The sequence below is a fragment of the Aquarana catesbeiana genome, linkage group LG01 (genome assembly GCF_042186555.1).
Source record: "Aquarana catesbeiana isolate 2022-GZ linkage group LG01, ASM4218655v1, whole genome shotgun sequence".
Lineage (NCBI taxonomy): Eukaryota > Metazoa > Chordata > Amphibia > Anura > Ranidae > Aquarana > Aquarana catesbeiana.
This window is the reverse complement of record NC_133324.1, coordinates 675,937,694-675,950,569: the sequence shown is the minus strand read 5'-3', so window position 1 is coordinate 675,950,569 and position 12,876 is coordinate 675,937,694. Positions and strand designations below refer to the sequence as shown.

The 12,876-nt window shown below is 41.4% G+C and overlaps 1 protein-coding gene across 1 annotated transcript in view; it reads left to right on the top strand.

Annotated features, from left to right (window-relative positions):
* Positions 1-12,119, top strand: part of ARSJ (arylsulfatase family member J) — a 169,449-nt gene extending 157,330 nt beyond the window's left edge. The window contains exon 2 of the mRNA XM_073603120.1: positions 10,377-12,119. Coding sequence (XP_073459221.1) covers positions 10,377-11,790 — 1,414 coding nt within the window. The 3' untranslated portion in view covers positions 11,791-12,119. The remainder of the gene's footprint in view (positions 1-10,376) is intronic.
* The last annotated feature ends 757 nt before the right edge of the window (positions 12,120-12,876 follow it).

The window sequence follows — 12,876 nt, the reverse complement described above, 5'->3', positions numbered from 1 at the left end:
AGGTGGTTGACGCCATGCCAACTTAAGGCAGGAATGGTGGTTTGCAACAATGGCACCAACCTCCTTTCCGCCCTCCGACAGGGACAATGACCCATGTGCCCTGTTTGGCTCACATCCTTAACTTGGTGGTGCAGCAGTTCTTGGGCAGGATGTCCTGAGGCAGGCCAGAAAAGTCTGTGTGCATTTCCGCCAGTCATATAATGCCAGTGCTCGGCTGGCAGACCTCCAAAAGGAATTTAACCTGCCCAAGAACCACCTAATCTGTGACATGCCCACCAGGTGGAACTCAACGTTGGCCATGCTGCAGCGGCTGCACACGCAGCAGAGGGCCATCAATGAGTACCTGTGCGATTATGGCACAAGGACAGGGTCAGGGGAGCTTGTTTTTTTTTACCCACGCCAGTGGGCCATGATCAGGGATGCATGCACTGTCCTGTCACCATTTGAGGAGGCCACAAGGATGGTGAGCAGTGACAGTGCATGCATTAGTGACACTGTCCCCCTTGTCCACCTGTTGGAGCACACGCTGCGTGGAATAATGGACAGAGCAAGCAGCTTGTCTCAGCAAGTTGTCATAGTAGGAGCAATCAGGTATCCATTGGCGGCAGTAACCAATCATACCAAAGAAGGTTAACACTTCCTTCTTGGTTCCTTCAGCTCTCTTGTGGCTGATTCTCCTTTCACCATGGGACAGAGTAAAACCAAGATATTCAACAGTTTCCTGACACCATTGCAGCTTTTTCTTAGAAACTTTGTGACCTGTAGATCTTCTAACAGTAAAACAGTAAAACAGAATCTTTCTGACAGGCTTCCTGGGAGGGACTACACAACATTAGGTCATTGAAGTACTGAAGAAGGATGGAAGGATGGAACCATGGCTAGGCGCCCAAGACTGTAAGGTGGCCTGGAGAGCTATTGAATAGACTGCAGGTGAGTCTATATATCCTTGGGGCAATCGATTCCAGGTTATCTGGCGCCCTCTATAGGAAAAATCTAGTAGTAGTTGTGTCTCTTTGTGATGGAAAAAAAAGCATTACTTAAATCAATAACTGAAAAACACACTGCCAAGGTGAGAGGTAATGAGAGATGATACATCAAGTACTATAGGAGCAATTGGAATCACAAGGTTATTTATGGCTCGGAGATCCTGCACAAACTTGTATGATCCATCTCTCTTTTTTACTGGGTTTATGGGGGTGTTATAAGGCGATATGATGGGTCTTAAAATGCCTTGTTTCAGGAATTGGACAATAATGGGCCTGATGCCTTCCTCCTTCTCTTTGGAGAGATGGTACTGCTTGAGGTATTATCCTGAATGAATGATGTAAGAGTACAGTTCCAGGGACAAAGTCAGTAATGAGGAGTGGTGGCGTTTTGTACGTTTCGGTTGATATCCCATTAATTCCCATAGAAGGTTCAGCATCCGATCTCTCACCTCTATACATTTCCTCAGATATAGTGGATTTTGAAGCACCTGTATCTAGAAGATTTGGTGGAATCTTCCCGTTTACCTCCAAAGGGATAATAGGGGATTCAGTATGATTGTCGGTGAGGAGAAGTGGGAATGCCGGGACACCACCTAAAGGGCATCTCTATGCTTGATAATGTTGCTGTTGGTTCCAGGCTAGGGAGTATCTGACTTGTGATGTTTGCTGTGCTGTGGGAGCGGGCTGAATGGCAGGTTGGGCTGGGGGAGGTTGCGTTCCCTGATTGGGGGGTAAGGGCATTGGTTCTTCCAATGTCCTTTCTGTCCACAATTAAAACAGTGGTTCCGCCTTTGGGGTCCAGGGTGATTGTTGAAAGCACCCGGGATCCCCGGCTCCTGCCTCTACCTCTCCCCCCAAGGCCGCACTGTCTAAATTCCCCCGTGTTGTCCCAGGGTCTAGCATTCAAGGGGTTACAGTGCTGTAAAATTTCTTGGTAATGCATTGTGGTGACCCCTTTAAAGTCAAAACAACCTGCTGAGTCTTTCTCCATTATTTTCGCAGTGAACTGTTTCACAGTCAATCCGGGCCAATCTGAGATTAATTGCTTCACTACCAGGCCTGCAGCATTCCTCAAGCTAGAAATGAAAGTCTGGATAAACAGGGATCCCATTGTATCCTCTGTTCCTAAACCTGCTTCTTCCTTCCACACTTTCTTAAACCTTTTAAAAAAATCTATGATTTCTTCCTTTGGTTTCTGTTTACAAGCTATGGCCGTGGGGAGGGAGGATCGTTCTTTGAAAACCTTCTTCATTTTTGCCTCTAATTGGGTCCACATATTAGTACGACCTGCCTCTGAGTTAAGGTAGTAGTTGCGAGCTGTCGTGCAGGCAGGTTGTATAGTGTGTATACTGGCGATATTGTTCCAATTCCAATTGCTTTCTTGATCATGTCCCATGATACCATCTATTATTAATTTCATATCTTCTTGCATGTAATTCATACCCTTGCATGCCCTCTTTAAGAAAGCGATGCAAGCCATGGGGTTGACTTGAGGTTTGGGGGCTCTTTTTATTATGGTGGTAAGTTCCTCAAAATCTAATGGCTTCAAGATCATTTGGTCTCCCATGATAAGATATGGCATGGCAAGACTTGTTTTAGCTGGTGCAGACTCATTTGTATCAGATGCTTCCAACTCGTCCTTTTCCTCCTGTTCTCCACTATCAAGAATGGTTTCTGCCGAAGAGGTGGTAAGGAGGGGGGAACAAGTGCGCAAAACCAAAGTGAAAAAAAGGAATAAATTAAGGATGAGAGAAGCCGCCAAAAAAATAAAAAGTGCTTCCTTTTGGCCTATTTGAGTGGTGAGGAGTCCCTGTTTCCTTTTAGTTAGTTTTTGCTTTGCTGCAATCTTTGCCGCTCTCTGTCTAATTTCACACTTTCTCTCTGGGGTTAGACTACTCCCTGGGCCACTCTGTTTCGTTTGTAATTCAGTAACTTGATCTGAGATATTTTCTACTTTTTGCAGGGTTTCTAACATCTTCTTTTTAACAATTATATCTGAGCCTGCCTCGCTTTCTACATCAGAGTCTCCGGAGCCTGAGCCACCACTTGCCTGTGCCTGTTGTTGAGGTAAGGGTGGTGGTGGCGGTGCTGCAGGCGGGTGTGTTGGGTTACCTATAGCTAGGATGGCTATTTGGATTATTTCCTTGTAATCCCTCCCCTGAAACCTTGCAAACAGGTATGCTAGGATACAGGGGTGTGTAAGCGGGTGGTAGAGGAAGTGGAGGTGCACTAACTGTTGTTGGGAGGAATGGAGAGGTCAGAAACGTTAATATTAGATTGTATGGGGGGAGGGGGGGTCATTTTACCTTAGCCCCTACTAGGTGCAGTTGTTCTGCAGTAAAAGGCAAGGAAAAAAGGTTTTTATTCTAACTTTTCCAGATTAATTTTATTCTCTTTCTACCATTCCACTTCCTATCCTCAGGTTCCGTGTCATACCAGTAAACAGCTATAATTAGCCAATTTTCCTCTGCTTCCTTCATGTACTTCAGGTCCCACTCGGGGTCTCCTGTGTACCATGGGAAAGCTTTCTTATCCCCCAAACAGAGTCCCCTGACCATATCCATATGGAATAGGTCATTTGCACCTGTATGCGGGAAGGGTGAGCTACTGCACATACTTTGAGCCCATCCGGCCAGATAGTCTATGAAAGGATTTATCAAAAAACAATCCGTTCCACATACTCTGGCCACATAGTCTTTACATGTCTCTCTGGGATTAGGTGGGGGTATTCTTTACTTCCTCCCTTGCCCATTCATAATTTGGTTACGAACAACTTATACAAATTTACCGAGGGTCGTTGTCTCACCTTACAAGACCCTTTTGCAATGTACAACAATATTATAAGCTCTAAACAATATTCTTATTCTCTATACAGCGACAGAAAGAAAAGGTTGGTAGCGTCCCCCTCCTCCCTTAGGAGCCTCTACTTTTACTATTTTCAAATCAGTCTCCCAAGACTATTGCTTTAATGTGCTTCTCAAAAGCACGGCAGTTTCCAATTAACCTCTCTACAATTTTGCACTATACAAGGATGCGGTATTGTCAGAGCCAAAGCAAGAAGAAGAGCGTCAACAAAGCAGACACGATTAATTTATCTCAGGTGATCATTGCATTCCACCAGCGCTGTAAGGGTTAATTCTGCTTATACATCTGGACGATCAGTGAGAATCTGTCGAAGCCCCGGAAACATTCAAATGAAGACAAGATAATCGTTTCAAAGAGTGCTTAGTTTATTGGCAGTGTGAGCTGAGTTTATATGCAAACTGGAACAAAAAGAGTCACATGGCACATATGTGGGGGGGGGGGTCAAGACATACAGCGTGACACCTTACACATCTGGTTTAAACTAGTTCATAGGTCATGGGATGCTGATGGTTGACATCTGAAAACATAATTTCACAACCAGTTCTTACCGGAATCCACTTAATCTGTGGCCATTGCGATAGACAAGACCCTAAAGCAAAGATATTTGTCTGTCAGCTATTTAATATTTCAGTCTTGTTAACTCTTTCTTACCCTTCACCGGTGTCCTGAAGATCTGGGATGTGTCCAGCAGCCGAGTGCCAAAATCCTTATTCCAGCCCTCATCTCTACACCTAAGCAATTCACTTTCACACATTTTCTCTCCTCACTTACTTATTGGTTCCTCATTCAGATACAGAGTGCTGGTGACCTCACTTCTACCTTCAGCCAAGATGGAGTAATGTGTCAAAGCTACTGTAGATGATTTCCCCACTGTCAAGCAGTATCACTATCCTGCTGGCAAACAGAAATGTTTGGCCCTAAGTGACCTGCTCACCATACCCACTGCACATGCAGAAACAACCCTTTCTCCAATCCCCTCCCCTCCAGACCATACTCAGTGAGATTGATTTACTAAAACCGGAGAGTGGAAATGTGGTGCAGCTCTCCATAGAAACCAATCAGCTTCTATTTTTTTTTGTCAAAGCTGAACAAGCTGAAATTAGAAGCCGATTGGCTACCATGAACAGCTGCACCAGATTTTGCACTTTCCAGTTTTAGTAAATGAACCCCTGTGTGACACTGGCACCAGTCCACTCACTACCACTAATAAACAAGGTTCCCGATTCATTCATATGGATAATCATCTGCAGATCATATTATACATGGCTCCATTCATTTTTTTTTTCTTTACAAAAACCCACTATTTTTTTGGTTCTGCATACCTTGCCTCTTTCTCTATTATCTCTTAAGTGTAAACATATGAAATAACAGTTACAAAATTTCCATCTGGTAGATGAACAAAAGTTTATTGTAGTTCTTATCAGTTGCTTCTATTATTATAATAATGGTCTTCATATTTGTATTGCTCTACTATTATACATGTTATTGTCTCTATTATTATTATTATTATTATTATTATTATTACTTATATGGCATAAATATCACTTACAACCTCTTACAGAATTTATGTTTAGCATGAGTTACATCAAATATAATTTATAATTTTCATTCAGTGATCATCTTTTCAGGTAGATTTTATCTAAGCACATGCTGCCAGGTCACACCCAATATTCATTTTAGTTAAACCATACCCACCTTTTACTATCTCCTTAAAGTGTCTTGTTTTAAAGTTGGTAGGTATATTTTACCTGCCAAAGGATTTGTAATTCTGTTCAGCTAGTCTTCTACTCCAGGTACGTAAGTCTGGGAGCCTAAAAGCTCATTAAGGTGCTCAACCTACACTGCAGCAGCAGCACTACAACTTGGTCAAGAACATGCCTTCAGCCTTCAGATTGAACTATCAAGGAGCAACAGCAAACTGATGATTCCATCCCTCTGCTCATTATGCTTTGCCCTTCCCTCTGAATATGTTATTGTCAGGAAATCTACTCTGCAGTTTGACTGATTTGGAGTGCTGCTGTACAGTAGAATACAGGAGGCTGATGTCAAGGCAGAATCCTAATCTGTATTCTAAGAGCCTTTTTCTTAAATAGACAAGTGAACTACATGCCATTCTATCTTGTGTGCAGTTCAGCTTCAAAATTCTTATCACATTAAAGGTTTTCTGCCTAGTTAACACAGCTGTCTACTATTACACTACACTACTACACTACTACACTCTTGTCTCATTGCTAACACAGAGGGAGGCTCTTGAACATGTACTTCCACATAGCAGAACTAGCCTTTGATGTCCTATAGTCTGTGACCTCTGCCTCCCAGAAGATAAGCAGCGCACACATATGGACTTATAGATACAAAGGATTGATGGTCTGCATATGGACTTATAGATATAAAGGATTGATGGTCATAAACATCTGAGTGATGAAATGCTCAGAGTTCAAATTAGCCTAGCTTACTAGGTCTGGCCCTTACAGCTGTGCAGATTAATTGTTTCCTGTGACTTTTAGTGATTGCATTTTGGTCATACTTTATTATTAAAGTACTAACCTTGTGGTATCCACATAGCTGTATTATTTGTGTGCTGTTTATACTTGAAACGCTAAAATTAACCATATGGTGATTGCTGTCCAGATCTTTTTTACTTACTGTTTAACATTTGTGAATCTGTTGGCTATAGCATGGTTTGCATCTATGGCATTGGAGAGCTATGAAATTGAGTTAGCACCATTAACTGTATTTAATGTGTAATCCATGTTATTCATTAAAATACTGTAAATGAAGTAAAATGTGTGCATCTTATCTAACACTCATGTCTTACTTTCAAAGCAAAGCTGGCCATATACGGTTCAAATCCTGGCCGGTTCAGCAGGGACCGGCCGACATATAAACCATGTATGGAGAGGCTGATTGTACCCAAGTTGATCAATCAATCAACTTGGGTGCAGACAGCCTGTTGGATTTTATCATGCAATTATTGCCAGCGGCTATAGCTGCTAGCTATAATCACTGTGTTCTCTCCAGCAGGGACAGTACCTCATGCCGCAACCATTGTGAGAACACAATAGCTCAGCGGGAGGGATTCTCCTGTCAATACTAACTGTGTTGATGGGGGAATCAAGCAAATCAAGGGCTGCAGGAAAAAAAAAAAACACTATCTATGGCCGGCTTTATTATACTATATTATACTAATGATATGGACTCATACAAATAATTAGTGTGGCTTCTAAGTAACCTTAAATAATCCCCATTGGTGGGCTAAAATAATAAAATTACAAGCATCCTATAAAAGATGCTGTCTCTTGAAGAACTATGGGTGTTCCTGGTATCCAACTCTACTGCATGTGCCAGGATACCTGATCCTCCACTGGACACTGTTGTTCCTCATACCCCAGCATCTAGATACCCACTGCATGATTTAGTATCACAGCACTTGTAGTGAATAAACCTTGTAAAATAGTGGAGAGGCGCCTCTAAGTGCAGACATTGGGGTACATCTATTAAAATCAAACAATTTGCAATTTACAATCAGCCAGTGTAAAACAAGCACATCTGAAGATCTAGGGTAAGCTGTCAGCAGTTATTGTCATTGGGAACACCATCTCCAGCCATTACAGTCCATCACTCGATTCCGGGCAGTTGGTTGTGTGGTGGAAGGAATCCCAGAACGAGGGCTGAGGCGCTTGTGGAGCGTGGCATGAGGCGTGGCAATGTCACTTGCAGTGCGCATGCTCGGAAATGCATTGCTCCTGCTCCAGTGATGCCACCACACCGCGTTCCGAGCACTATATATATAGTTCTTAGTTCACTATTATTAGGTAGGTGTCTATCCTTGATAGGCAGTTGCTAAAATCCTCAACATGTTGCATGGAAAGGACCCGCTTCTTCAGAGGTAAGGGGAGCATGTCACAAAATCGAAACATGCCACAAAATTCAGTGTGGAAAACGCCAAGCTACCACTCGGATGGCTTGGCATTTTAACACTGGATTTTATGGCATGTTTAGATCCACATGGCTGCTGCCTGTTATTAGCTAATTTTTGGCATTTGGCTGATTGGAGTGGGTGGTGATATGCAGCCTTTTGTGTGGTGCGTTGCCAGCTTGTTTTATTCCCACAACAAGCCCAAGAGTGGTTTTGACACACGCATTTAGCCAGACTTCTGTGCCTTCCTTTGGTAGGTGCCGGAATTTTGTGACTTGCTCCCATTATCTCCTTAAGAAGTGGGTCATTCCCGCGTAACATTTTGAGGATTTAAACAACTGCCTGCCCAGGATAGACACCTACCTAGTAATAGTGAACTAAGAACTCTATATATATATTTTGTATGATCATGAATTGCTGTCATGGGAGGTATTTGGGGTTTGCAATGTACAATGTGTGTCAAAATATTTCTCCTCTTTCTTTAAAAACTGTGATTTTATTAATTTTTTTACAATACAACTTATGTTTTTATATATTGTTTTACTGTGTTGGCATCTTTTTCAATTTTTACCATATTAACCCTTTCATGACTAAGCCTATTTTTGAAATTTGGTGTTTACAAGTTAAAATCCATATTTTTTGCTAGAAAATTACTTAGAACCCCCAAACATTATATATATTTTTTTAGCAAAGAATCTAGAGAATAAAATGACGATTGTTGCAATATTTTTTATCACACGGTATTTGTGCAGCGGTGTTTTAAACGCAAATTTTTGGAAAAGTGACACTTTCATGAATTTTAAAAAATCCAAACAGTAAAGTTACCCCAATTTTTTTGTATAATGTGAAAGATGATGTTACGCCGAGTAAATAGATACCAAACATGTCACCCTTTATAATTGCACGCACTCGTGGAATGGCGACGAACTACGGTACCTTTGAATTTCCATAGGCGACGCTTTAAAAAAATTTTACGGTTACCAGGTTTGAGCTACAGAGGAGGTCTAGAGCTAGAATTATTGCTCTCGCTCTGACGATCGCGGCGATACCTCACATGTGTGGTTTGAACACCGTTTACATATGCGGGCGCGACTTCCGTATGCGTTTTCTTCGCTGCGCGAGCTCGCGGGGACAGGGGCACTTTAAAAAATTTTTTTTTTTTTTTTTTATTTAATTTATTTATTTTTGTACTTTATAAATTGTGTTTAAATTTTTTTTTTTTTTTTTTTTACTTTTATTGCTGTCACAAGCAATGTAAACATCCCTTGTGACAGTAATAGGTGGTGACAGGTACTCTTTATGGAGGGATCGGGGGTCTAAAAGACCCCCCATCCCTCCTTTACACTTCAAAGTATTCAGATCGCCGAAAACGGCGATTCTGAATACTGTGTACTTTTTTAAATTCGGCGCCATTGGCAGCCGAGTAAACGGGAAGTGACGTCATGACGTCGCTTCCGCATTTACAAGAAGAAGGCTGGAACGAAGCCGCTCGCAGCTTCGTTCCAGTCCGCCCCCAGCCGCCGAAGGCAGCGGACCGGACACCGGGCCTCCCGATCGCACGGGAGGCCCGGTAACAGCGGCGGGAGGCGGCGGGAGGGGGGGGATGTCCCCTCCCGCTCCTCCGGTATAACAACCGAGCGGCTTTTAGCCGCATCGGTTGTTATATTCGGGTAGCCGATCGCCCGCTGAAAACAACGGTACCGGGATGATGCCTGCAGCTGCGGGCATCATCCCGGTATAACCCCGGAAAGCCGAGGACGCATATATGCGTTCGGTCGGCGGGAAGGGGTTAATTGGATGTTGGTGCCTTTAGCAGTCTACTCTTTATCATATTTCTCATTGAAGTGATTGAAATGGTTCTCTCAGCAGCTCAGCTCACCCATCTCCCTTCTCCCAGCAGTGACTTGGCAACCCTTCAGCTGTCAAATCTCTATTGTAAACACAGAGCATGTGGTCTGGGAGAGAGAAGCAAGGTGAGCTGAGCTGCTGAGACATAAAACTTGAAGCAAATGTAAAGCCAAACCTTTTTTTTTTTTTTCATTTTGGATAGAGTATGAAATTGGTAAAACCCCTGTCAGTTTTTTCTTTTTGTTTGTTTTTTTCATCTGTGTCCCATTAAAGAGATTTTCCTTAAATTCCTGCCTGGTACACACAACAGGAAGTGAGATGACACCGCTTCAATGTGAGGTAAATCTCTTGGAAAACTGTCACTGGAACAAATGCCCCCATTTGAGATCTTTACTCCACTTTCTGTTGTGGTGGCAACACAAAGTTTTTGATTTTACCTCACTTTTGATTTTATCGCTGGTCACTGGGATACAAACAGCAAGAAATGAGGAACTAACATGGGTTCTAACCCTTCCCCGCTATATCCAAACCAAAATAAACATTTTGTGTTTTAGATAAGTGCTTCAGAAATATTTTTTTTTACAGTGACTGTGGCTACAGAGGTCAGTAAGAGCTTGTTTAGGATCTCATTTACTGCATGTTAAGACCTTGTAAATACTCAAATGTCCAAAAACTGGGCAATGATTCAGTTAAAAAAGGAAAAACAAAAATGAAAAATGATTACATTGTTTACCTAATGTATGTTTCTCCTTTTTCAGATACCAGATTCACACAGGTCTCCAGCATTCTATAATAAGGCCTTCTCAACCAAACTGTCTACCTCTGGACAACCTGACTTTGCCACAGAGACTAAAGGACATTGGTTATGCAACACATATGGTAGGGAAATGGCACCTAGGCTTTTATCGTAAAGAATGCATGCCAACGCATAGAGGATTTGATTCTTTCTTTGGATCGCTTTTGGGCAGTGGAGATTACTACAATCATTATAAATGTGACAGTCCAGGAACTTGTGGATATGACCTATATGAGAATGATAATGCAGCATGGGATCATGATCATGGTATTTATTCCACGGAGATGTACACTCAACGAGTACAGAACATCTTGGCTAGTCACAATCCTAAGAAACCTATATTTCTTTACATAGCTTATCAAGCGGTGCATTCACCTTTACAAGCTCCTGGAACTTATCTAGAAAATTATAAATCCATTACTAACGTAAATAGGCGACGATATGCTGCAATGTTGTCATGTTTAGATGATGCAATCAAAAATATTACCATTGCTTTAAAAAAATATGGCTTCTACAATAACAGTGTACTTATTTATTCATCAGATAATGGTGGGCAACCAATGGCAGGTGGTAACAACTGGCCTTTGCGTGGTAGCAAAGGCACATATTGGGAAGGGGGTATAAGAGCTGTTGGTTTTGTGCACAGCCCACTTTTTAAACACAAGGGTTATGTGTGTAAGGAACTCATACATATAACAGATTGGTTTCCCACATTAGTTACTTTGGCTGGTGGAGAAATAGATGAAGACATGCACTTAGATGGATATGACATATGGGAAGCAATAAGTGAAAAAAGACCTTCTCCAAGAGTGGACATTCTGCACAATATAGATCCTATGTACACCAAAGCAAGAAATGGTTCTTGGACAGCTGGATTTGGTATTTGGAATACTGCCATCCAATCTGCTATTAGGGTGAACCACTGGAAATTGCTTACTGGAAATCCTGGTTATGGAGACTGGGTGCCTCCACAAAGTTTCACCAATGTTGGACTCAGCCGTTGGCACAATGAGCGGGTTTCTCTCTCAAGTGGAAAGTCCCTGTGGCTATTTAACATAACAGCTGACCCCTATGAAAGAGTTGATTTATCAAAAAAGTACCCAGAGGTTGTAAAGCAGTTACTTAGAAAACTTGCACAGTTCAATAAATCTGCAGTTCCAGTGCGTTATCCCCCAAAGGATCCAAGAAGTAACCCTAAGCTTAATGGTGGAGTTTGGGGCCCATGGTACAAGGAGAATAATAAAGCAAAGAAAACAGGTTTAAAGAAATCCAAAAAAAACAAGGGGAAGAAAGGCTCAAAACACCGCAAACAGATGTATTCTGGTTGCCATCCACCTCCCTCAAATGCACAACAAGACAGTTTCGTGCTCAGTTAATTATACCATTGTTTTGTGTACTGCACAATACATAATATACAATGGCAATGCTACAGTACAGTATATTAACATTAGAATTATAATGTATACACCAACAAGTTCTATTGTTGAACATATATTGATTACATTGAGAAATAATGGATGCCTTAAAGCAAAGGGCTCTTGAAATGGAAATCTACCTAAACTTTTTTTGTATTGAGTTAGGAAGGATTAGAGCATGTCAGATTTTTATTACTACCTATGTTTATTGGGGAGATTTTCTCTCACGTTCTACATCACTGACCACCCATCATTAGGACAGAAAGTGAGGGGAAATCCTGCACAGCATTCTACTTTAAAGACCAGCTGCATCCAAAACTTTGTTGAGCTTAATCCATACTGTACTTGGCAAGAGTCAATTTTTGTTAATAGGACAGGGAATGTGAGGAGCAGTTGTCACTGTGACAGATAACTTGATAAGGATTAACCTTACACATTTTACAAAAAAAAATAAAAAATCGCAGTCTTTCCCCACTGGGGATTGTCCTTGACTATCTGTACTGTCAGAACTAAAAAAAAGTTTTGGCAGACATTGGGCTTTAAGCCAGTGCTTCTGTGGTAGCTGGTAAGATTGTATAAATTAATAATTATTAAGATTTCAAGTGAACATCAAGTAATGGTGCCCATGTACTAGACAAAAAAAAATTGAAAATCTATCTTTTGTACAGTTTGTTCATTTTTGGGCTAGTTAATGGGCACAAATTTGTAATTGGTTGTGACATCTTTGAGCTAAAAAAATCAGAGGACAAGTACAATACTTTTACAAACTTTTTTGAGCATAATTTGCAAAAATATTTTACAAACTTCATTGCGCATAATTTGCAAAGTATGTATTTTCTTAATTGATTTCCATATATGATTTATTAATCGAAAATCGGTCAATACATGATGGCTATATCGTTTGCTCTTATGAACGTGTGGTTGTTTTTCGAAAGCGCACTCAACCGATTTTTCGACTAGTATATGGCTAGCATAAAGGATGTAAGATTCAATAAACTAAACTGAAAGCCAAGCTCCAGGTACACAGGTTAATACATCAGCTAAAAT